Genomic DNA, 24,949 nt, shown 5'->3' on the forward strand with positions numbered 1-24,949 from the left:
GCTCAGGTCATGATCTCAGGGTGCTGGGATCGAGTCCCACATCGGGCTCTCTGCTCAGCGGGGAGCCTGCTTCCCTCTGTCTCTCTCTGCCTGCCTCTCCATCTACTTGTGATTTCTCTCTGTCAAATAAATAAATAAATAAATAAAATCTTAAAAAAAAAAAAAAAAGATCTCCACTCCGGTTGTGTGGGCCCTCCTATGTGCCTGGTACCATCCTAGGTATTGGAGATGCCTAGATGGAGTAGTGAACAGAACAGACAACAAGCTTGGCTGCTACAGCACTTTTAAGAGTGTAAAAATGTAAACAAGTAAATCAACAAGGTATCTGCAGATAATGTAATTAATAGGGCAAGTTGATATGATAGAGGGGGTATGGTTAGGGGCTTTCTTATTTATTTATTTAGGAGAAGGAGAGAGAGAGAGTCAGGGGAAGGAGGGAGAGGGAAAAGGAGAGAAACTGAGGCAGACCCTTCGCTGAGCATGGAGCCCGACGCTAGGCTCGATCTCAAGACCCTGAGATCATGATCTGAACTGAAATCAGGAGTCAGACGCTTAACCAACTGAGCCACCCAGGCGCCCCTTGGAGGCTTCTTTCATGTGTGTAGGGAAGGCATCTCAGAAAATAATACTTGAGATGAATCTGGAATGATGAGAAAGGATTAGGCATTTGAAAATCTGGAGGAAAAGTGTTCTAGACAAAACTGCAAAGGCCATGGGGCACCTGCATGGCTCAGTGGGTTAAGCCTCTGCCTTCCACTCAAGTCATGGTCTCAGGGTCCTGGGGTGGAGCCCCACATCGGGCTCTCTGCTCAGCGGGGAGCCTGCTTCCTCCTCTCTCTCTACCTGCCTCTGTGCCTACTCGTGATCTCTCTCTCTCTCTGCCAAATAAATAAAGCCTTTAAAATTAAAAAAAAACAAAAAACAAAAAACAAAAAACCTGCAAAGGCCTAAGGTGAGAATAAGCTTGGCATATTTGAGGAACAGAAAGGAGGTTTGTGCGGCCGGAGCCAAGTGAGTTAGTAAGGGGAAGTGTAACGAGAGATGGATGAGATGTGGGAAGGGACCAGGTTATGCCTGGAACCCCAGTCCTAGCAAAAGGCTTGCCCTGATTCAATCAGTGAGAAAACTCAGCCAGGAACAGTGAAAAGTCACCCCTGGAAGGGTGTCCTGCCAGAGGAGGGCTTTGGAATAGATGCTTGGAAAAGAAAAGGACTTCTGTCCACTTGTTCTACAAACATGTGCAAGTATAGGGACGCCTGGGTGGCTCAGTTGGTTAAGCAGCTGCCTTCGGCTCAGGTCATGATCCCAGCGTCCTGGGATCGAGTCCCACATCGGGCTCCTTGCTCCGCAGGGAGCCTGCTTCTCCCTCTGACTCTTCCTTCCACTCTGTCTGCCTGTGCTCGCCCTCACTCACGCTCTCACAAAAAAAAAAAAAAAAAAAAAAAAAAAAAAAAAACATGTGCAAGTATATACCTGAACTCAGACTCAGTTTCTGTTCTTGAGAATCTCATAGTCTAGCAAAAAAGATTGCAATTAAAATACATATTTTATATTAATAAATATAAATATGTATGTATGGAAGGAAAAGCAGTAGGCCTATAAATGTTCTGGCAGATCTTAAGATGAGTGAATGACAATAATCCCTTGGGAAGGGAGTGGTCATGGGGCGGGCTTCTCTGAGGAGAGAAATGTGAAGGACCTTCAAAGATGAGTGGGAGTTTGCCATATTGACAAGGAGGCAGCAGCTTGTGGGACGGTAAACTCTCCTGAAGACCATAACATGGTCCAAGGACACTGAGAACCAGAGTATTTAGTGAGGCCTATTGTGTTCCCGGCTCCTGCTGGGCCATTTCACTGTTTGAGTTCAGATCCGTTAGAACCTTCCTTCAGTTCTTGAATGCCCAAGGACTTGGGAGCAACCTCTTCTCTCTGCCTAGACGCCTCCCGCTCCTATACCACCCCTTACTCCTCCTTTCTTGGCTTAGTCCAAGTCATCCGTGGGGTAAACATAGCTGCCACTTCTTTGGAGAGGCCCTGGGATCAGGCAGGACTCCCTTCCGTAGCGTTCTTCCTGCATAGCCCTTGCTACACTTGTAGTTATTTGGCCAACGTCTGTCTTCTGCATAGAAGCTGAGGCCAGAGACTGTGCCCCCTCGGCCCCCCGCAGCCCGCACGCAGCCGGTAACCATCCTCAAGCCGTTCCCCGTGCTTCGGGTGTTCAGAAGAAGGAGATTCTAACTCGGGCTGGAGGTCCAGGGAGGGCTCCGGGGAGCAAGCAGTGCTTGAAGTGGTCTGACTTGGAGAGCTGAACGGGCCGGGGTGGGGCGGCGGAGGGACTGAGCATCCCAAGGGAAAGAAGCGATAACCAGGAGGCACAGGGCTGAAACCACACCAACGCAAGACCCTGAATGCCAACTGGATGCCAAGGGGTTGCGTTTTCCAGAGGAGACAGACGGAGCTCGACAGGGTTTCGAATAGGGAGCGACACACGCAGATTAATTTTACGAAGATCGCTGCAGGATCGAGGGCGGGGAAACACGGAAACCGGCCGCGGCGACCTGCCAGGCGCCCCCGAAGGCCTCCGTTCAGGCCTGTGGTGCGTGCGCCCCTGAGGACCGAGGGCGCCGAGGACCCCAGGCCCGAAGGCCGCGTTCCGAGCGCGCAGAGCTCGGCGGGGGGGGGGGGGGGGGGGGGGGGGGGGAGCGCAGCGGGCCGCGCAGCGGGCGGCCTCCGCGGCTTCTGGGGCGGCCGGGCCGTGGCTAAGATCTCGCGAGAGCTTCGGTGCGCGGACCGCACGGAGAGCAGCCCCGACGCCCAGCGCGTGAAGTTGCGGGCGGGCTTGCACTTCGTGCCTTAGATGCGTGAACGATCCGCGTCTTTACCTATTTTTGTCCCTGGCCAGTCGGGTCGGTTCCTCCTTCCTTCCTTCCCGACTGGCGCCCTCCTCGGAAAAAGCTGGGGAGTGGGTCTTGCTCGGGATGACGCAGGGTCGCTGGGAAAATAGGGCTGCTTTTTCCGGGAGAGAAAGAGGCAGCCCCTTTGCCCTCCTTTTGGACTAAACAAATACCCTGCTTCTCGCAAAAAAAAAAAAAAAAAAAAAAAAAGGGTCTCAGGGAGGCGGGGTGTCCCCGTAGGCAGAGCCTCAGTGGGGCGACCTCCGCGCCGGAACTAGACCGCCCCCCGCGTTTCTCCCTCCCCCCCCCGTCGCCCTAGCAACGGCGCCCCCCCGGCGACTCCCCCCCCCCCTCCCCCCCCCCTCCACCCCCCGGGGCGCCGAGGGTTTTTCCTTTTAGGGGTCGCGCTCGACGTTGTGACGTAGGGGCGCCTGTGGACAGCCAGAACGCAGGTCTGGGGCATCCGCTGACAGCCCCGGTGGCCGTTTATTCCAACCCGCTGGAAAGCGGCTGACTCTTCCAGCGGCTCGAAGCGGGCAGGGGACCCTCACGAGTCTGCCCATGGCTTCAGGCGTGGTGAGGCTCTGCCACCGTCCCCTACCCCTCCCCGCACACACACACAAGCAGAGTCCACGCTTCAGACAAGAAAGTTTATTGGCGAGGAGATACACGGAGACGTGGCTGTCCCGCCTTGGAGCTTCCCTGGCCTCTCCTCCCTCCAGTCCTGCCCTCACCCAGCCGCTTTGTCTCTGCTGCCATCCACCGGGACCTGGGCTTGGCATCGAGTGTAGGACTGCTCCTCCTGCTGTTTCTGGTCTATTCGGCCAGCGTCCAGGTGTGAGGGCTGGTTGGGGTTCTCCAGGGCAGGAAGGTCTGGGCTGTCCAACAGCACCCTTCCTGGCTAAGACCGTGTCTAGTGGCCGGAGACTGCATACTGCAATCCACTTAGCAATACTCTTCCCATCAGAAGGTTCAAGATGCCCCCTGCCTATCACCCCCAAACTCCTGAAGTCTCACTGCTGTGGCTCATAAAGTCAAAACAACCCTGTTTGGTGCTGGCCAGGGTGCTGGTCACCTAGAGGCAAAGTTGGGTGGGATCAATTCTTAACAGGTTAAGAGGCAGCAGAATTTAGTTTTTTAGGGCCCTCAGGCTAAGGCCAGTTTATTCATTCAATAAGTATTGAGTGCCTACACTATTCAGAATATGAGGCAGTGTTCTAGAAGCTGGGGGTATAGACCATACCGTCAAGGTCCTGACTGAGCCCAGCCAGGACAGTTTCCTGAGCTTCAAGGTCATTGTCTCCAATCTCTATTTCTATCTATTCACTCCTTTCTCCCACTTCCTCCCCTCCTCCTCCCTCCCACCACCTCCCTGGCCCTTTAGTCTCTGCTTCAGCAGCAGACACCCTCCCTTTGGTCTCCTGGGCTTCCACCTTCCCTGGACCCCATCACTCCAGTCCCGTGGGCGGCTCCTCCTTGAGGGGCCTTGCCCGACCATCCCCTGTCCCAAAGGGCCTCAGAACCAAGTGCCCACGCTGGTGCTTGATGCGGGCAGAACTGTCCCCAAAACCTTTGCCACACTCTGCGCATTTATATGGCTTCTCCCCGGTGTGTGTTCGCCTGTGTTTGACCAGATCTGAGCTCCGGGGGAATTCCTTCCCACAGAAGCCACACACATGGGGCTGGCTGGGTCCGGAGGGCTGGGCTCGGGCTCGGGGTCGAGAGGCTGTGGGGGCCGGGCCAGGGGGGTTGTGTGGCCTCAGGAGAGTGGATGGTGGGTGTGGCCGAGCCCGTTCACCACGGTGGGTACGGAGGTGCTTGACTCGGGCTGAGCTGTCAGCAAAACCCTTGCCGCACTCGGGACAGAGGTAGGGCTTCTCCCCTGTGTGCACGCGATGGTGTTTCACTAGGTCCGAGCTTCGGCGGAAGCCCTTGCCACACTCAGGGCACTTGTGGGGCTTGTCCCCTGCCAGTGGTGGGGGAGGCTCCCCAGCTTGGGGCCCCCCGGGCTCTGGCTCCAAGCCAGGCAGGCCAAACGGCCCATCACCTGAATGTGAAGGGCTTCGAGGTGTCAGCGGGGGGCTCGTGCCAAGGGGAGGTGGGGGTGGGCTTGAGCTGGGGGGTGGGCTGGGGATCAGGGGGGCCAGGGGGTAGCCTGGGAAGCTGAAATCCTGGGGCTCCATGTGAGTGAGGCGGTGGCGGAGAAGGGTAGAGCTGAGGCTGAAGGTGCGGTCACATTCTGGGCAGGCGTGAGGCCTCTCCCCACTGTGGGTGCGGAGGTGTTTGACCCGGGCAGAGCTGTCAGCGAAGCCCTTGCCACACTCAGGGCACAGGTAGGGCTTCTCTCCTGTGTGCACCCGCAGGTGCTTCACCAGGTCTGAGCCCCGGGCAAACTCCTTTCCACACACGTCACAGCCAAAGGGTTTGGGCCCCAAGTGACTGCGCTGGTGGCTCAGAAGGCTGCAGCTGAGCACAAATCTTTTGCCACAATCAGTGCAGATATACGGCTTGTCCTGGGCCCTGGGTCCCTGGGTGGCTGCCGTGGCCGCTCGAGAAGGCTGCCGTCTGGGCACCACGGGCCGGGGAGGCTGCTCCCCCCGGTGTGTCCGCTGGTGCTTTATGCGAGCAGAACTGTCACCAAAGCCCTTGCCACAGATGCCACACTTGTAGGGCTTCTCACCCGTATGTGTCCGCTGGTGTTTCACCAGGTCAGAACTCTGCCGGAAGCTCTTGCCACACTCGCCGCAGATTGTGGGGCGTTCACCAGCTGGGATCCTGGACCGAGGAATCTTTGGGGGGCCTTGGGCTGGTGGTCGGGCTCTGTAGGACTTCTCACCACTATGAGTTCGCTGATGTTTTATACGGGCAGAGCTATCCCCAAAGCCCTTGCCACAGACCCCACACTTGTAGGGCTTCTCCCCTGTATGGGTCCGCTGGTGTTTTACCAGATCTGACATCTGCCGAAAACTCTTGCCACACTCACCACACACAGCAGCCCGATCACTAGCCTGGCCCCAACGTGGCTCTCCCAGGAGCCGGGGACCTCTGTCCCGAGCCTGAGGTTTTCCTGGTCCCTCTCTCTGGACCCACAAGTCATCCCAGGTCTGGATGCCTTCAGGTTTGAGAGAGGCATTTCCTACTTCATGACCTGGGGCCAAATCTTCCTCTTCCTTGAACCCCAAGTCATCCTCCTGTGGGGTATGTTCAAACTCATCCGGCTGAGAAATCTCCACATTCTCACTCCCTATACCTGGGGAAAGAAAAGGGACCAATAGACCCTGCCCTTTGGCTCAGCCCCTATCTTTGATAACAATTTCCCCAGCAAGGCTTCCTTGACAATCTGCGGTCACAGGATGCTTTCCCTCTCTCTCCTCTGAACTTCTGCAACACTTATTATTGCTGCCTCTCCTTAACAATGGTAATGTCCTTAACGTGTGCCAGTCACCGAACTAGGCACCCCTGAATCCTTGCAAACAATGCTACGAGATAATATGGTTACTACTCCGTTTTTATAGACAGGAAGACTCGGAGAATTTAAGTTACTTGCTCAAGGTTATAAAGGTTAGAAAGTAGCAAAGCCACGTTTCTAACTCAGTTCTGTCTAATTCCCAAGCCTGTATTAACCACATTATACTGTCTCTATTTGGAAAACCTAGTATTTGCTATTTCTATTATATCTTCTTCTATTACCCCATCCTGTAATTTATTACTTCAATCATCTTGCGTGCACCTGAGAGGACCCAGACCCATGCCTGTCCCTCAAAATGCATAGGGCTGGTAGGAGAGAGACGATGAAGCACCAATAATTAGAACTGTGGGCTCGGAATAACTGCTGTCACGGGAGAGAGAGGAACTAAGGAGACAGGGCGACGCTTTCACAACAAAAGAAAAGAGTAAACCATGGAGAGGAATGGAAGATAAAGCTGGAGAGGGATGTTGGGACTCGATTAAGCACGTAAGGCCTAGATCGAACACTAGGCTTTTGATTAGCAGGCAGACGGGAGCTAGGGAAGGTTTCTGAGAAGGGAAACAGGATTAAACCTAGACTTGGATCAACGTGGCCGCTGAGTGCACCGCTCAAGAGAACAGGGATGTGGGGAGGCAGTTGCGACGGTCAGGATGAGATCGAACGAGGCCTGAAGTGGGGCAGAGGCAGTGAGGCTGGGGATGCTCGTCGAGGAGCCGGGAGAGCCCTTGAGACGGAGCCCCTCACGGTCTGGCGCACAGGAGGTGCTCAGAAACGTCGGCTCCTGGACCTCGGCTCTTCTCCCCCTCCCCCTCCCCCTGGAAGCACAGTTCAAGTCCGATTTTTCTGGGTCTCGGTCAGACACAGCCCAGCCCCCGGAGTCCCCTCCCGGCCTTGACCTGCCGCTGGCGGCGCACCCGCCCCGGCCCTCACCTGTGCGGGCGCCTCGCAGCTGCTCCCTCTCCTCTGCGCCCTGGAGATCCGGGCCCCAGGGCTCCACCGCGCGCTCCATCGCCCGCACACCGCCCTGCGCAAGGGGACAGACAATCCCGCGGTCACACAGCCATGTGCGGCCCGCGGCGCCCTGCCGCTGCCCTCTGCCGGCCACCGCGCGCCCCGGACAGCGGCCGGGTCCGAGGTGCGGGGCGCGGCTCCCGGGGACCCCCGCCCGCGCCGCCGGCCGCCCCTGCACCTGCTGCTCCTTCCGGCCCGCAGCGCCCCCTCCGCCTCCCGGGCGCCTCCGGCCGTGTCACCCCAACACCCTCGCGGGCTCCCGGGCCGGGCTCCGCCGCCCGAGCCGCCGGCGGCCCCGGGATGCGGGCTCCGCGCCAAACGGGGAGGGGGCTCGGAGCCAGGCGTCCCGGGGGCGGCCGCCGGGGGCGGGGACGGGAAGCGGAAGCGCCGGTCCTCGCGGAGCCGCTCTAGGACCTGGGCGGGGCCGCGCGCCTGCGGGGCCGCCCGCGTCCTCCGGAGCTCGGTGGCCGGCGGGAGCCCGCGAGCCGCGGACGGGGCTACTCTAAGCCGCGGACGGCGGCCCGAACTCGGTGGTATTAACTCTGTACCTCCTGGGCTGGACCGGCGGGCGGGCCGGAGACGCCGCCTAAGGGTCGCTGGGCCGGGCCCCCGGCGCCGACCTCCGGGGCTGGCCGACGGCGCCGGCCACCCCGGCCCGGAGACACAAAGAGAGATCCGAGGACTGACCCGGGGAGAGGCCGGGGCAGAGACCGCGCCAAACAAAGGGCGGCGGCGGGCGGCGGAGACCCCAGACGGGGCGGGGGCGGGGCGCCGAGACGCAGGAAACAAAGCGGGGCCGGTCCGAGGGGCCGCGGGCCGGGGGCGGAGTGGGGAGTGGGGAGGGGCCGGGCTAGGGCCGACCGAGGCCCAAGCGGCCGCCGGGGGATGGAGGCGGGCTCCAGAGACTCGGCGGCGAGACGGTCGCGGAGCGGAGACCCTGAGCCAGAGACCCCTAAAGTCGCAGCCCAAGAGCCCCGAGTCAGAGGGGACACAAAGGCAGAGAGGGGGAGACTGCGACGGCCTAAAAATACAGGAGCAAGAGACTGGCCGCCGGAGACAAAGGGATGTAGAAACCTGAGAGAGAGGTATGAAGCGCAGTCGCAGAAACTGTAAGAAATCGAAGGGAATCCGGAGAGAAGCAGGCCAAGAGGCAGAGGAACAAAAGACAGTGAAACAGGCGGAGACAAAGAGATAGGGACACAAAGAAAGAGCCCTCGGGGAGACTAGGGGACAGGTCAACAGACCTACAGAGGCCAAACCCAGGGAGAACCTAAAAACATTAAACCCTGATTCCCAGCTTGGTGCAGCCACCGGCTGCCGGCTGCCATGGCTGGGTCTGTGTTCCCCGGTATCTGCGCTCTGAGCAAGCTTGCCTTTGGGGAAGAGGGGAGTGCCTGGAAGTGTCCCTTGATGATCTGATGATAGGGAGGGGTGACTGAGGTTTGTATTATTAATTCACATTTAATTAGCACCTTAATGCTAAGCCCAGAGTGTGGGACAAAGAGATGAAACACATGTAAGATTTGTCCTTGGATGGTTCCATGTGGTAAGCACACCAATCATGAAAAAGAAAGAATTGTGAGGGGCGTCTGGGTGGCTCAGATGGTGAAGCGTCTGCCTTGGGCTCAGGTCATGATCTCCAGGTCCTGGGATCAAGCCTCCTGTTGGGTTCCCAGCTCAGGGGGGGTCAGGGGGGGAGTCTGCTTCTCCTATTCCCTCTGCCTCTCCCCTGCTTGTGCTTTCTCTCTCTCCATCTGTGTCTACCTCTCTCAAATGAATAATAATAAAAGAATTGTGAGGGCACGAGAGAGTTCCATGTACTGCTACGAGATAGTGTGGGAGAGCAGGGAGAATTCTAGGCTGTGGGAATGAGTCTGCATGGTTCTGGGTGCCTGGTGTGCATGGATGTTAGACACTGACCGAAACCAGAACCACAAATCAATCAGCACATACTTAGGGATCACCAACCAATATCTAGACACGGTCTACGCGCTGAAAATACTAAGGAACTCAGGAAGCTCTTGGTCCAGTAGAATATGGAGATGTTCGGGTGATAAGCCAGATTCTCTACCAACCTGATGAGAAAAATATGATGGGAGTGGAGAGAGATGTCGAGTTGGTGGCTGTGGACTCTGTCTTTAAGGCCATTCCTGCAGTCTGATTCCTGACCTTGTCATTTTTTACTGTTTGACCCTGGGGAGTTTTCTTCTGTTTCCTAACCTGTAAAATGGGGATGATAATAGCCAACTTGAGTGGTTAGGAATTCACATGTGTTCTATGTATAAAGTGCTTAGCCAAAAATATTAGCTTTTACTCTTTTGGCTGGAGCAACCAAGAAAGAAACTGGCATTTTTTCAGCTAAACCTTTCAGAACAGCTCGGATTTCTGCCAAGTCCAGAGCAGGTTGAAGCGGGGTTTGAATGAACTCCAGGCAGAGGGAATGAAATGAACCCTGCCTACACACTAATTGAAAACCTACTATGTGCCAGAAGTTTGAGGTCCAAAGATGGTTAAGACCTATTCTCCGAGAGAAAGACAGAATAGTTGTGTTTTAATGTGTCATGAGTTCACATAATTGGAAAGCAGTGGAAATTGAAGATAGAACAGTACATTTATTCATTTGTTCCACAAACATTTCCTGGAGCCCCAACAGGTGCCAGACACTTGAGCTGGAAAACAGAGATAAGAGGGTACCAAACGACAGAGAGCTAGCCCCTCGTGGAGGAACCTTCCCCTGAAGTGTGGCCAGCCCGCACGCCACACTCCTCACAGAGCTACCTTTGACTTTGGGAAGAGAAAGCGTGGAGTTATTGGGTCCAAAGGTGCAGAAGCCCCCATCTAGAGATCTAGAGACCCCCCCATCTAGAGATGCCTGCTGGAAATATAAGGTTGGTGGCAAGATGAAAAAGAACTAATCCAGATGATTAAATGCGAAGATGTCTATCTACTATATATTCCTCCATAGGACTCTCAAGGTAGGATTTTACTCTGAACAGGCCCCAAAACTTACTGTATGAATGAATGGACATAATTCACTGGAGTAGTAAGTGTGTAAATGGAATATTGTGCCCCCCGTAATTCATGTTATCTCTACAAGCCAAGAGCCTTTTCTTTTTCTTTTTTTAAAGATTTTTAAGAATTTATTTATTTGACAGACAGAGATCGCAAGTAGGCAGACAGGCAGGCAGAGAGAGAGGAGGAAACAGGCTCCCTGCTCAGCAGAGAGCCCGACTCGGGGCTCGATCTCAGGACCCTGGGATCATGACCTGAGCCTAAGGCAGAGGCTTTAATCCAGTGAGCCACCCAGGCGCTCCCAAGAGCCTTTTCTGTAGGGCAATTTGTTAACAGGCACAAACGCCTCAAATACGTGACTTCCTTTGACTCAGTAATTCCTCTTACAGAAAGGCCTAAGGAAACCATCGGACAAGTACACAATGATGGCTCCACAAACATGACCAACCCAGGCCAGCATTGTTCGTCAACTGAGTAAAACCGGAGTCAATCCAAGTACCAACACCTATAGAAATGATAATGCAGGTGACCAACAGATACATGAAAAGATGCTCAACATCCCTGATCATCAGGGAAATGCAAATCTAAACTACCATGAAGGGCGCCTGGATGGCTCAGTGGATTAAAGCCTCTGCCTTTAGCGCAGGTCATGATCTCAGGACCCTGGGATCTAGGGTCCATGATCCCAGGGCCCTGGGATCGAGCCCCAGGGCTTGATCAGGCTCTCTGCTCAGCAGGGAGCCTGCTTCCCCCTTTCTCTCTCTTCCTACTTGTGATCGCTGTCTGTCAAATAAATAAACAAATAAAATATAAAACAAACAAACTACGAGGAGGTTTCCCCTCACACCTGTCAGAATGGCAGAAATCAACTGTACAAGAAACAGTTCTTGACGAGGATGCAGAGAAGAGGGAACCCTCGTGTACTGTTGGTGGGAAGGCAAACTGGTACCACCACTGTGGAAAACAGTATGGAGGTTCCTCAAGAGGTTAAAAATAGAGCTACCCTACAACCCAGCAATCGCATTACCAGGGATTTACCCAAAGAATACAACAACATTAGTTCAAAGGGATACATGCACCCTGACCTTCATAGCAGCGTTATCTACAATAGCCAAATCATGGAAGCAGCTCTGTCCCAGCTGGATCCAGGGATCATAACCTGAGCCAAAGGCAGATACTTGACTGAGCCACCCAGGCACCCCTGTAAATGAAATCTCTTTAAAAATAAATTAACAATGGGGCACCTGGGTGGTTCAGTTGGTTATGCTTTGGCTCGGGTGATGATCCTGGGGTCCTGGAATGAAGCCCCGCGTTGGGCTCCCTGCTCCCCAGGGAGTCTGCTTCTCCCTCTCCCACTCCCATTGCTTGTGCTCCCTCTCTTGCTGTGTCTCTCTGTCAAATAAATAAATAAGCTCTTTATTTTATTTTTTAAAAATATTTTATTTATTTATTTGACAGAGATCACAAGTAGGCAGAGAGGCAGGCAGAGAGAGAGAGAGGAGGAAGCAGGCTCCCCACAGAGCAGAGAGCCCGATGCGGGGCTCGATCCCAGCACCCTGGGATCATGACCTGAGCTGAAGGCAGAGGCTTTAACCCACTGAGCCACCCAGGCGCCCCTAAATAAGCTCTTTAAATAAAGAAAGGAAGGAAGAAAGAAAACCATACGAGAAAATACATTTATAGGGACATATTTATAGGGGGAAAAAGTCTTCATCTAAGTTCCCCCACCTGCACAGTTTAAACCAGTGCTGGTCAAGGGTCCATCATACTTGTGTCCCCCAGAGGGGAGGAGCTCCGTGTTTTAATTAAGACCTTAGGCCTGCTCAGCTTGATAAGAAATACAGGAGGAAGGGCTGCGGTGGAGTGAGGAGGGTTATAATTATCCCTTCCCTTGGCTTCTCCAAGTCCTCTGTTTATCTCCTTGTTGCACGACATTTTTAGCACCCGCGCTCTGTGGCACTTACGGGTGGCTGTCTCCGTCTCCCCAGAGGGCCAAAACTCTGAGTCCCTGTTTGGATCCTCAGCATGGAGCAGTCACTAGGTTTGGGATGGTGACACTGTCATAGCCCTCCGCTCAAGTCATGCTCGCAGTAACTAGCATTCTGTGGGAGCTCCTCCTCACAGTGGCTTTATGTGGTCATGTGGCCTTTCGTCTGCAGAGATCACAGGTGTCTCTTCTTATAAGGACACCAGACCTATGGGATCAGGGGTCCCTACAACTTCATTTAACCTCAATTACCTTCTTCTTTTTTAGATTTTATTTATTTATTTGACAGAGAACGCGAGAGAGGGAACACAAGCAGGGGGAGTGGGAGAGAGAGAAGCTGGCTTCCCGTTGAGCAGGGAGCCAGATGCAGGACTCGATCCCAGGACCCTGGGATCATGACCGGAGCTGAAGACAGACGCTTAACAACTGACCTACCCAGGTGCCCCCTCAATTATCTTCTTAAAGGCCCTCTTTCCAAGTCACATTGAGGGTTAGAGCTCCGGCATATGAATTTGGGACTGGGGCATGGGGGGAGACACATAACTGAGCCCACAACAGTGGGTAACAGGAAAATAATAAGTAGAACCACAAGGAGTGGAGAAAGAAATGAGGTTGGAGCAGCAGACACGATGGAGCTCAAGCCAGGCCTTCGAGGCCCTAGGAGGAGACTAGCCTTAGAGGTTCAGAGAGGTGACTCAGTTCATAAAGGTTAAAGCCTGCAGTTCATAAGGGGCTCATGTATACAGCTGATCGGACTCCAAAGCTCATGTCATTCAAAACTACTCGGGAGTCCTGAAAACCAGGTGGAAATGTGTGTATTTCATTCTTCCAGGAGAAAAATGGAGTTTAGAGAGGCAGTGACTCACCCAAGGTCCCATAATAAGTGGGAGAACTGAGGTTTGCAGAGCTTTCTGCCTCCAAAGCATGGTTCCTTTTACATGTTTTGCTAGCCTTGGGCCATGACCAACTTCATTCACTCATTACTTCAAGCACACATTCATCTAGGACATTACTTCCCCACACCTGCTTTGTGGTAGGCCCAGGGCAAGACCCTGAGGATGTAGAAATGAAGAGAGGACATGGTCCATGACCTCAGAAAGCTCAGCCAGCAGAAAAGATAGCCAGATGAACAAATGCTAGCATTGGGGAGAGGTCTGTGGAAGGTGTTAGAGAGTTTGGAGGAGGGAAAACAACTGTTCCTGGCATAACTGGGCAAGATTTCCTAGAGGAGCAAAAAGAGATCTTGGAACCAAACCCTTGAAAGATCTGGAAGAGCAGAAGGAAAAGCTCAGTGTGGACAGAGTGAGGGAGGTGGGCGCTCTCCAAGGAGGAGTGAGGGACGGTTGATGAGGTCAGATGTGGAAAGCTCTGGCTGCCAGGCCAGAACTCGGAGTTAATTCTGAAATTACCGGGAAGGCCCTGAAGGAGCTACATCAGGGGAATGCCTTGGCCAGGATTCTAATGGAAGGTGTCTCTGGCAGTGGTGTCCAAAGACTTGAAGTCCTTTGAAGAATCAGTTGCGCAGGGGTGCCTGGGTGGCTCAGTGCATTAAGCCTCTGCCTTCAGCTCAGGTCATGGTCTCAGTGTCCTGGGATGGAGCCCCATATTGGGCTCTCTGCTCAGCGGGGAGCCTGCTTCCCGCCAACTCTCTGCCTGCCTCTCTGCCTACTTGTGATCTCTCTCTCTCTCTCTCTCTGTGTCAAATAAATAATTTTAAAACCTTAAAAAAAAAAAAAAGAATCAGTTGCACAAAGGGGTGTCTGAGGGCTCAGCGGTTAAGTGTCTGCCTTTAGCTTATGTCATGATCTCAAGGTCCTGGGATCAAGCCCCAAGGTGAGCTCCCTGCTTAGCTGGGGGTCTGCTTCTCTCCCTCTGCCCCTCTCCTTTCCCATCCTCCCCTGTTCACATGTAGAGTGCTCTCTCTTTCCCCAAAGGAATAAATAAAATCTTAAAAAAAAAAAATCAATTGCATGAAAAAAAGAAAAAGAATCAGTTGCCCGAGCTAGTAAGGGAAATTGATGGCCCCCTCCATCTCTAATCCTTTTATGACTTTTGGTCCACTTAGACCCTGGGAACTTTTTTTTTTTTAACCATCCCAGTCCAAGCCTTCATCTCACTTGTTAGAGACACCAATCTGCTTCCTTCCTCTCTGCCTACACCCCTCCCTCCCACCAGGGTGATGGGGCTACAGTAGAGGCTCGGAATAAGGGTGTGCAGAGAACTGAGGTGCTGAAGCCTCCCATGGGGGGAGAGCCAAAGGGATCCAGGAAGTGAGAACTCCAGGTATTCTTGGTCTTGGCTTTCCCCACCCGTTTGAGCATCTCGGCTTCCTACACTGCCCGCCCCCTCATTTGCCACACTCAACTTCCTGCCCCACCAGAGGAAGTGGGGAGAGACAACAGGTGCAGCGACAGCCAGCAGGGTCATGGTGAGTCCTCCTGCCCCAGAATACAGGCATCTCTGCCCTCAGCCCCCAACCCCCAAAGTAGCCAGGCTCAGGTCAAGCCACAGTAGGCTGACTTCTCTCCCGCAAGGGCAGGTTATCCTGCGGGCCCTGCCTGCCACTCCCAGCAGCCTCATACTGTGTGCCCTCCCACCAACAGGACAAGGAGTATGTGGGGTTCGCCGCCCTCCCCAACCAGCTGCACCGCAAGTCCGTCAAGAAGGGTTTTGACTTCACACTCATGGTAGCAGGTCTGATGGGTTTTGGACAGGGGACCAGTGGTGGGGCCTGGGAGTGGGCTTCCTCCAGAGACCCGGGCTGTCTGCTCCCCTGACCAGGTGGGAGGGTCTGTCTTGTCTACAGGGGAGTCAGGCCTGGGAAAATCCACCCTCATCAACAGCCTGTTTCTCACCAATCTCTACGAGGACCGGCAACTGCCAGAGGCCAGTGGTAAGACCCTCCTGTCCTCCCCAGGGACTCTGTCTCTCCCACCCCCAGGCTGTGCTCTCTTTCTCTTCATTTGGCTCTTCCCCTGACCTTCTGGGGACTTGGGCAGCTCGTTGCTTTTCTCTGAGACTCCCCTGAAAAATGGGTGATTCTGAGAAGGGAAAAATGAAAATTTGTGATTTTCACAAATTTTTCAGGAAGATCTAAAAACTGTGATTCTGAGAAGGGACATCAGTCCCGGCTCAGACCCTTACCTGGCCCCCTGGCCTCTCCCCATCCCCACAGCTCGCTTGACACAAACGCTGACCATTGAGCGCCGGGGTGTGGAGATAGAGGAGGGGGGTATTAAGGTGAAGCTGACGGTGGTGGACACACCTGGCTTTGGGGACTCCGTGGATTGCTCAGACTGGTGAGGAGCCGGGGAAGGAGCGGGGACCAAGCTGCCTGATGTGGCTGCTCTGTGAAGACTCCAGGGCTGGTCCGCTCTGCCCTTGCCCTTTCCAGAAGGCGGGGGCTGCCACTGGGGGCCACGTGGCCCGGAGTGCCCGTGCTTCCCACATCGGCCTACACCCCGCTGATCTCTCCGATGTCTTTGGTTGGAGCCCAAGACCCTAGTGCCCACCCCCATAGTCCTGGCTTCCTTGCCCCTTCCTGGCCCTGCAGCCGCTCTTCTCTGACTGGACTCCCTCGCCCCACACCCCAGCTGGCAGCCTGTGGTGCGCTACATCGAGGAGCAATTCGAGCAGTATCTGAGGGATGAGAGCGGCCTGAACCGGAAGAACATTCAGGATTCCCGTGTTCACTGCTGCCTCTACTTCATCTCCCCCTTTGGCCGAGGGTCTGGGGGACACCCTGGGGGGTGGGGGTATTTGGGGAGGGGCATGGAGGGTTTCTGTGGCCTAAGGCTGAGCCCTGACCGATCTCTCCATGCAGGCTCCGGCCCCTAGATGTGGCCTTCCTCCGGGCAGTGCACGAAAAGGTCAACATCATCCCGGTCATTGGCAAAGCAGATGCCCTGATGCCGAAGGAAACCCAGGCCCTCAAGCAGAAGGTATGTCTGGTGACCTCTGGTTGCTTTGCCCCCATGTGAAGCCAGAAGTCATTATCACATCTGAGCTCGGCTTTGACTTCTTTGATCTTGGGATTGCCTTTGGGAAGCCTAACAGGTCAAGCTACACTGTGGGAGAAAGTTTCCAAGGAAGGCTGAAGGAGCAGTGTCCCTGGAGGCCCGAATACAATCCCCAGACTGGATACTTGGCTAAGGCCTATTTGAGGGTGGCAGCAAAGACTTAATGACTCCTGACATCCCTCCAGCCCTGGGAGAATGACTCGCCTTGTGACTTCAGAGGCCCCTCCCACTCTTTCTGCTTAGGCCTCTCTGTCCAGGGCCTTTGGTGTCTCCCTCATCTTACAATCTTTCCAGGCCTCAGTCATCCCTGTTAGGGTGTCTTTGTCTCTTTTTCACCATCTATATCTCTCTCATTGTCTGAGATTTATTTTTAAGATTATTTCTTATTTTTATTTATTTTTTTAAGTAGGCTCCATGCCGAGCGTGGAGCCCAACATGGAGCTTGAACTCACGACCCTGAGATGAAGGCGTGAGCTGAAAGCAAGCGGGATGCTTAACCCACTGAGCCAACCAAGCGCCCCAAGATTTTAAGTCATCTCTGCACCCAATGTGGGGCTCAAACTCAGAACCCTGAGATCAAGAGTCACAAGCTCTACTGACTGAGCCTGCCAGGCACCCCTCTGAGATTTTGGTTTGGGGCATCCTGTATGTTACCATCTCTTTCATGTCTTCCTCTCTGTCTCTGACCACCGGGAACCTGTGTCTCACTGGGTCCAGCCAAGCAATGTCTGCAGCTCACCGCCTCTCTGTTTCTCACCGCCTGTGCATGTCTGCTTCTAGATCCGGGACCAGCTGAAAGAGGAGGAAATCAACATCTACCAGTTCCCTGATTGTGACTCTGATGAGGATGAAGACTTCAAGAGGCAGGATGCAGAAATGAAGGTGCAGAGGCAGAGGAGGAAGGCTCAAAGAAGCGAGGGAGGCGGATGTGGAGGTGGAGGCTGACAATAAAGTGTCCGCGGGGTGTGTGTGGGGGGTGGCGTGTTCCAACGGTGATCCCTGACTCCTGCCTTCCAGGAAAGCATCCCTTTCGCAGTGGTTGGTTCCTGTGAGGTTGTGAGAGAAGGCGGGACCCGTCCGGTGAGGGGACGTCGCTACTCCTGGGGTACCGTGGAGGGTGAGTATGGTGGGCGCGACTTGTGAGGCCAACAGGGAGCCCAGAACGCCTCTGAGTCAACCGCACCCAACACATGAAGTCGGGAGTCCTAAGAGCCAAAAGAGGGGTCCTCGGACTTCAAACCCTCACCTAGAGCGGGGGTCAGGACTCGGGGCAGACCCGACCCCGGCCAGTAGGGCTGGACTCAAAGCTTCCTGACGCTCGCCGGTCCGCCCCGCAGTGGAGAACCCACATCACTGCGACTTCCTGAACCTGCGACGGATGCTGGTGCAGACCCACCTGCAGGACCTGAAGGAGGTGACCCACGATCTGCTCTACGAGGGCTACCGGGCCCGCTGCCTGCAGAGCCTGGCCCCGCCTGGGGCTCGTGATCGCGCCAGTCGTAGGTGAGAGCCCGACCTGAGTCCCAGGGGCTCCCAAGTTCCGGCCCTCACAGTCCCGGACCGGCCTTCACCCCCCAGACCACTCTCCCAGAATCCTTCCCCGCCCACGTTGCTTACGCCTCCTAGACCCCAACCTCGCCCCACGCCCCGCCCCGCTCCTGCGACCCACAGCGGAGTGTCCCGCCCTTGATTCCCTGTTCCTTCCCCCCGCCCCCCGCCCCTAGTAAGCTCTCCCGCCAGAGCGCCACAGAGATCCCGCTGCCCATGCTGCCTCTGGCAGACACCGAGAAGTTGATCCGCGAGAAAGACGAAGAGGTGAGCAAGGATCTCTCTTCCCCCCTTCCCCCAAGGCCCCAAGTCCTCTTCGAAGTCCCTCTCTGGCCTCCCCGACCCCACGCCCACCATCTTGCCCCCGTACAGCTGCGCCGCATGCAAGAGATGCTGGAGAAGATGCAGGCCCAGATGCAGCAGAGCCAGACTCCGGGAGAGCAGTCGGACGCTCTCTGAGGACCCCGCCCCGCCCCGCCCCACCTCGGCTCCGCCTTCAGCCGGTCTCCTGACCAATCCTGGAGCCCCAGCCCGAGAGGCCCGCCCCGGCAGGCGGCTCGCGGGCGGGCGGATTTGCCCAGTCCCCAGTCTGTAGCCCCGCCTTTGGCCCCGCCCCAACCCCCGCCCCGCCCCTGGCCCCTCCCCGCCGCTTTTCAATCAAGTTGTGACTTCAGTAAAGCAATTTCAGGGATGGGGTGGCTCAGGCTGTCCGGTGTGGGACCCTTAATTTCGGCTCAGGTCCGACCTCAGGGTCCGGGATCTAGCGGCCCTGGGCTCCCTGTTCAGCGGGGAGTCTGCTAGATATTTTCTCTCTCTCTCCCTCCCTCTGCACCGCCCCCCCCGCCTTGCTCGCGCGCTTTCTCTAATAAATCGGTAGATCTTAAATAATACAAAATAAAAGCAGTTTCCCTGAGGCCACGCGAGTCTTCCTTTCCCAGCGGGAGTAAGTGGCGGGTGCAGCGGGTGGAACGGAGCCGCCCCACCCAGACCTCTGGGCCACGAATCATTCACTCGTGGGCGCTGGCTTCCTGCCGGGCGGTATTTCAGCCCCGCTGTCCCCCCGGAGCCCCCCGCCCACAAACTCACTGAAGGCGCCACCGCTAAGAAACAGAGACCAGTTTAGTTTTATTAGAGTCGGGATCGGGTGGCTGCAAGGCATTGGCCAGCGGAGGCCTAACAGGGTCCCCTACTCCTGGTCCTTGGCGTCACCATGCGTGATGACGTAGCAGATGTTCTTGTAGTCTACGTTGCCTCCCACGTCGGGGGGGAAGGCTGCCCACATGTTCCTGATCTGGGGAAAGATGTAGGGGCGACTCCGACGGGTTCTGTCTGCTGCCCTCCCCCTTCCCTCTGCTTCCCCCGGGCCCCCTCCCCTGCTCACCTCTTCCTGGGAGAAGCGGTCACACTGCGTGGTGAGCAATTCCTCCAGGCTGGAGAGAGGGGACATACGGGGAGTTGAGATCGGGCTTCGTGGTTCCTCTCCACTCCCTCCCACCTCATCTGGTCGCCATTCCTAGTATCAGCTTGAAAACCGAAGTCACGCTAGATCCCTCACTGGTCTTCCAAAGAGTCTGGCCTCCGAGTGTTTGCTCTTCCCCTCCTATATGTGCTGTGAAGATGTAATCCTATTGCCCATTTCCACGGTCCTAATTTTTCCCGTAGCCCCTCCATCATACCTAACATCTGGTAAGAATTTAAGGAGGCTTGGGCACCTGGGTTAAGTCTGCTAAGCAGCTGCCTTCGGCCCAAGTCATGATCCTGGGATCCTGGGATCCTGGGATCCTGGGACGGAGCCCAGCTCAGCAGGGAGCATGCTTCTCCCTTTCTCCCTATCCCCACTGCCCCCATGCTCGCTCGCTCTCAAACAAATAACATCTAAAACAAAACCAAAAACAAACAAACAAAAACTTAAAAAAAAAAAAGAATTTAAGGAGGCTTTGTGGGCCAGAGAAGCTGGAGGGGTCACTTACAACTGCTTCTTGATGGTGCCCTTCCCCTCAGGGTCCAGGACCTTGAAGGCGCCAGTGATCACATCCTCAGGGTCGGCACCTGGAGGATCAGAAGACACAGGGTCTGTCCCTGAAAGGTCTGGGGAGAGGCAGCGGGGGGCTCAGACCCTGGACACCTCATTCACCTTTGAGCTTCTCCCCAAACATGGTCAGGAAGACGGTGAAGTTGATGGGACCACTGGCTTCCTTCATCATGGCGTCTAGCTCCTCATTCTTCACATTGAGGCGCCCTGGAGCAGGGTGGGGGAAGCTGGCGTGGGCTCCCATGGCCAAGGGTTGATCCTTCCCATAAATTCAGATCATCCCACCCATTTTTCGTCTGGGTGGACTGAGGCCCAGCGTGGAGCCCGCAGGGCTGAAACCCAAGGCTTCTGAATTCCCGGTACTCGGAAGCCTTGAATCTTTACCGGTGGGATAAGGGGCTCACCCATGGCTGCGAAGGTGTCCCGCAGATCCTCCTTGTCAATAATGCCATCCCGGTTCTGGTCGATTACCGTGAAGGCCTGTGGAAGGCAGGGGCAAGGAGAGGTTAGGTGCCCCGTGGCCAGGCTTCAGCATCTTTACCCCAGGCAGATCAGATTCTGGTCCCCAGCCAGCTGTTCCCTTGCATGCCAAATGCGGAGGGGAGCAAGGAGTTCTAAGCCCTTCCCCTCCCCCCAAACAGGTGCACATTCCAGGGAGGCAGTATTGGGGGGAGGGGCGGCAGGGGGTCAGTCTTCAGTCTCCCTTCTCCCCTTACTCACCTCCTTGAACTCCTGGATCTGAGTCTGGTCAAACATGGAGAAGACATTGGAGCTTCCGCCTTCTGCCACTGCCCTTCTCTTGGCCTTCTTGGGTGCCTGGGGTTGGGGTGGGGGTGAGGAGGGGGCAAAGGGGTCCATGAGCTAATGCCTCCTCCTCTTTGGAGGCAACGGATTAGATTCAGGGTTCTTTGAGTTGAGTCATTTTTTAAAAGCAACGCTTCTGGCTTTAGGCTTTCCCCGCCTTATGACCTCTTTGCTGAGGGGACATGCTTTGGTGCAACCTCCATCCTTCCCAACAAGTGGGACTCAACAAATCCCCTTCTCAGTGTCCTGAGCTTGCCTTCTCTGAGTCCCAGACTCGCTGTGTGACCCTGATCTACTCACTCAGCCTGTCTGAATCTCTGCTGTTATTAATAAAATGGGAGTTGGAATCCTTGCCTGACTGATCCCAGAGGGTTTTAGGAAGGGGGGGTGCAGGAAGCTATGGAGCATGCATTGAGAGGGATGGGTCTCCTGTGTGTGGAGAGTCTGGGCAGATGATCCTTGGCAGACTTAAGCAGATTTAGACCATGGTTCTGTATGCTCCTCATTAACAATGCCAAGAAAGAGAGGATTCATCTGTTTCCTCTTACTGGACTGGGAATTGGCTACTTTCTTTTAAAAAGTGAGGCTGCCTTGAGGTCAGAGGGATCCGGGTAGGGGCTGGGGGATTCTTACCATGTCTTCAGTCTCCTGGGGGCAAGGCTGTGGCTCTGGCTGGAAAGGAGCAGAGTCCGCCTGTGCCTGTCCCTCTGGGGTTATATAGTCCTGCCCCAGGGAGCCCTCAACATACCAGGGTAACCTTAGCCTTGTGGGTGCCCACCCCAGTTACCAAAATAGCCCAGCTCAGGGCCTCTCCTTTCTTGGAGGGCCGGCAGCAGCTGGAGCCCAGGAAGGGGGGAGGGAGTGGGTCTCGGGACGCAGGTCTCCCCAGGACCTGGGCAGGAAAGGGTGTTCTCTTTCCCAAAAGGGGGCTCAAATGTGCCAGAGTGCAGAGAGGAGCCAAAGTGAGGTACAGTACTGGGAGAATGGTCGAACAGGCCCCTGCACCCCTGAGTGGGACGAGTCCATATTTATTTATGTATCTATGTCTAAAACACTCCTTGTTTTGCAATTAACATTTTTCTGTTTCCATGTATTTGTATTTTTTTAAAAACAGATTTTTATTTTTAGGTCATCTCTTCACCCAGTGTGGGGCTCAAACTTACAACCCAGAAATCAAGAATTGCATGCTCTAACCAACTGAGCCAGCCAGGCACTCTATCCAGATTGAAAGCCAGCAAAATTACTGAGGACTTAGAGTATGCCAGGCACTGGGCTGTGCTTCATGGGTGCCCCTTGGCAAGCACAGCTCCCACTCCCATTGCGGGAGTTCACAGTCAAGTGTATGTGTGTGGGGTGCTGGTAGAATTGAAAGGGAGACAGCGGTCTGGGGAAGCTGAGGAATCAAGACGGTCTTCTCTATCCCCTCTGGTGGAGGCAGGGAGAATGTTTCGAGAAAAGATGCCAAGTATGGAAGGACTTGGGAGAAAGAGGCTAGACTGCCCGGAGCAGAGAGCCTGCACTGTGATCCTGGGCTTGGTGCTTCAGCTCCCGGGGCCCTGTTTTCCCCATCCCACAGAACTTGTGGCTAGGAACGCTATTTGGAAACAATTGCATGAAATATAGTCATTCCAATTAATACTTGTGCTTTGCCTTGGTGCAGGTACAGCCTAGCTGTGGAGACAAGATAAAGGGAGAAAATGACATAATAGCCGATTAGGAGCACAGAAGTACAGGGCCCCTGTGTGGGAGGAGGCGATGACTTCATGAAGGCCAGGAGAAGTGAGTCAGGTCAAAGTGGAAGGGCAGGCATACTAAGCGGAGACACAGATGGACAAAGCCCTAGAGGAGTGAAAAAACAGGTCGCCAGAACGGTGTTGGGACTGGAGCAGAGCGTGTAAGCTGGAGACTGGGAGGGCTGAGGACTGAGACCTTGGCAACCTTGGAAAAGTTTGAAACAGGAGAACACAATCTAACATGCATCTATAATCATTTCCTTGGATCCTATTGGGAAATTTGGAACTCAGAGGAGGTCAGAGCACCAAGAGGGACACTAGTTGGTCACCTCCTCCCAGTCGGGATGGCCAGTGGTTCCTTTCTCTCCCTTCTGGGCAGGAACCACCCCGGCTGACTGTGTGGCGTTGAGGTACCCTCGCCCACGGAAACAGTGGTGAGGAAACCCCAGGAGGCCAAGGTTGGCAAGCACACCCATCTCCTCCTTCTCTTGCTCCCTCTAGGACCCAGTGTCCTGAGGAAGGTGCCTCCTCCCTTTGCCCTCCTCCAGGCTCATGCCGATGTCTCTAAGACATTTTCTTTTCTGGGCACTGGGGCTCAGCCACCTGTTGCCTCTAAGAAAAGAGAAGGAGCCACCCTAAACTTAGCGGCTGCCCTTGGCCTCCTACACTGGCTCCTCCCTGCATCAATCGACAGCTGTCTCACCTTATATGGTTACCATGGGGGTCTAGGCCCAGGGAGGAGCCCACTTAATCCTGGGTTCTGCGAGGGGAGATAAGCTCCAAAGAGGGGAAGGGAGGAAGTGCTCAGGTCAAATGGATCAAATGGAAAGGGAGGAAATTGAGGAGAAGCAGATCAGGAGCTGTATATCTAACCCAGACACTGAATGGAAATACCCAGGATCTGGGTCTGAGCTGGGAGTGAGTAGCCTAAGAGAACTCAGAAACCAAGGAGGACCTGGGACATTGGGAGCTAGGCCTGACTGAACTTTCAGGAGGTGGACCCTTTATGGAAATTGGGGACCTCTAACCCTGAGGCTCAAAGAGATGGGGGTCAGAGAGAAGAGGGACTCCTAAAGTCAGGACTCTGTGTTTGTCATGTATGGTAGCCTGGGGGCTCATGAGATTGGGGTCTGCATCTCAGCAGAAAATGAGAGTATAAAGAGGTGTGGCGGTGATGGGAGAGGAGTTGATGAGTCCCCGATCCCCCAAAGAATAAGAACACAGATACAGGAGTTCATGGTTTGGGGTCTAGGATACCCACTACGATGTGGGGGTGGGGGGCATTGAGAGGATGAGGTCCAAGGAATTAGAGCCTGGATTCTGGGGAGGAGCTGAGATAGATTGGGGGGGGGGGGGCTGCTGAGGAGAGGAACTTAGGGCTTGGGATTCCTATAGGAAACGGAGGATCCAGGGAAATGGGACGCTTAGGGGATGTGGGGGCTCTGGTTATAGTCGTCTGGGCTTTGAATGTTGAGGCTGCTTGCGGGCCTAGAGGAAAATTAGAGACAACGTGAAGGTCGAGGGTCCTTGATCAGGCCAGTGGATCTCTGATGGGACGTCACACACCACCAGAGTGAGGCGGCTCTGGATGCAGAATGGGAGCCCGGGGGCGCTTGGCTGGTTCAGTCGGTAGGGCTTGCGGCTCTCCATCCCGGGGTGAGTTCAAGCCCCACCGCGCTCGCTGGGGAGAGAGAGAATGGCAGCCCCAAGAGGACTCAAGCCAAGCAGCGCGGCCTCCTTATTGGCTAAGGGCTGCTCGAAGGTCCGCGGCCCCCGCCTGCTCTCGGCGCTGTCCCCAACTGTCACCTCCTCCTGCGCCTGTCCCCGGCTGTCACCGATGTCCCTGGGCTGGCACCGCCTGCTGGCCGCGCCGCGACCCTCTGGACGCTGCCATTGGCTGAGACCGCCGTCTATCTTCCCTCTCTGCCGCGTAAGCGAGGGAATGCGCTCATTGGCTGACGAAGCAAATTCATAGCAAACCTGGCCCGCCCCCCCAGCTGTCATTCCTTCCTGACCTTCTTGGGAGACCTGAAGCATTCCGCAGCTCTTCCTATTGACTGCGGTTGCTGTCTGTCACCGCCCCGATTCACCGCTGTCGGTCAACTTGCCCTCCTCCGACTCCCGCTTTTCATTGGCTCCCTTTTTACTGTTTCCAGCGGCCGCTCCCGCCTCCTCCCGCGGTCACTCACCCTCTAGCCACTTTCATTGGCCAGAAGGTTCAGCTTCCCGCTTTTCGATTAGTTATCCCTTTGGTTCCGCCTCCTCCTGCCTTCGCTCGCCCTCTCATTGGTCTTCTAGCCCTGCCCTCCATTTCCTCTTTCCAAATTACCCAGCCCCTTCCCACCGCCAACCCCACCCACCCTTCCAACCATTGGCAGAAACCCAGTTCCCTCTCTCCTATTATTCGTCCGAACCCTCTGACGAGGCGGGAGGAAAAAAA

At 55.2% G+C, this 24,949-nt stretch overlaps 3 protein-coding genes across 6 annotated transcripts; 1 reads left to right on the plus strand and 2 right to left on the minus strand.

Moving 5' to 3' along the window:
* Positions 1 to 3,530: 3,530 nt before the first annotated feature.
* On the minus strand, positions 3,531 to 7,693 carry ZNF48 (zinc finger protein 48). The gene is made up of 3 exons (XM_059414918.1): positions 7,553 to 7,693; positions 7,294 to 7,387; positions 3,531 to 6,144 (listed from the first exon to the last, which is right to left on the minus strand). The coding sequence occupies exons 2-3, from the start codon at positions 7,370 to 7,372 to the stop codon at positions 4,343 to 4,345; spliced, it is 1,881 nt and encodes a 626-aa protein (XP_059270901.1). The 5' UTR covers positions 7,373 to 7,387; positions 7,553 to 7,693; the 3' UTR covers positions 3,531 to 4,342.
* Positions 7,694 to 8,270: 577 nt separating this feature from the next.
* SEPTIN1 (septin 1) lies at positions 8,271 to 18,854 on the plus strand. Of its 2 annotated transcripts, none has more exons than XM_059414920.1 (11): positions 8,271 to 8,459; positions 14,977 to 15,067; positions 15,180 to 15,266; positions 15,549 to 15,672; positions 15,967 to 16,101; positions 16,197 to 16,314; positions 17,173 to 17,274; positions 17,410 to 17,509; positions 17,730 to 17,895; positions 18,117 to 18,207; positions 18,313 to 18,854. In XM_059414920.1, the coding sequence occupies exons 2-11, from the start codon at positions 15,058 to 15,060 to the stop codon at positions 18,397 to 18,399; spliced, it is 1,020 nt and encodes a 339-aa protein (XP_059270903.1). In that variant the 5' UTR covers positions 8,271 to 8,459; positions 14,977 to 15,057; the 3' UTR covers positions 18,400 to 18,854. The 2 variants fall into 2 exon arrangements, with proteins under 2 accessions (XP_059270903.1, XP_059270902.1); XM_059414919.1 differs by lacking the exon at positions 8,271 to 8,459 and adding an exon at positions 14,623 to 14,801.
* Positions 18,855 to 19,060: 206 nt separating this feature from the next.
* On the minus strand, positions 19,061 to 24,736 carry MYL11 (myosin light chain 11). 3 transcript variants are annotated; one of them, XM_059414922.1, is made up of 7 exons: positions 24,525 to 24,736; positions 20,693 to 20,788; positions 20,377 to 20,452; positions 20,075 to 20,179; positions 19,911 to 19,989; positions 19,322 to 19,370; positions 19,061 to 19,231 (listed from the first exon to the last, which is right to left on the minus strand). In XM_059414922.1, exons 2-7 carry the CDS (start codon positions 20,726 to 20,728, stop codon positions 19,127 to 19,129), a joined length of 450 nt encoding a protein of 149 aa, XP_059270905.1. In that variant the 5' UTR covers positions 20,729 to 20,788; positions 24,525 to 24,736; the 3' UTR covers positions 19,061 to 19,126. The 3 variants fall into 3 exon arrangements, with proteins under 3 accessions (XP_059270905.1, XP_059270907.1, XP_059270904.1); XM_059414924.1 differs by lacking the exon at positions 24,525 to 24,736 and adding an exon at positions 24,316 to 24,488; XM_059414921.1 differs by lacking the exon at positions 24,525 to 24,736 and adding an exon at positions 21,410 to 21,517.
* Positions 24,737 to 24,949: the final 213 nt, after the last annotated feature.

This window comes from Mustela nigripes, chromosome 11 (genome assembly GCF_022355385.1).
Source record: "Mustela nigripes isolate SB6536 chromosome 11, MUSNIG.SB6536, whole genome shotgun sequence".
NCBI classification, from domain to species: Eukaryota; Metazoa; Chordata; class Mammalia; order Carnivora; family Mustelidae; genus Mustela; species Mustela nigripes.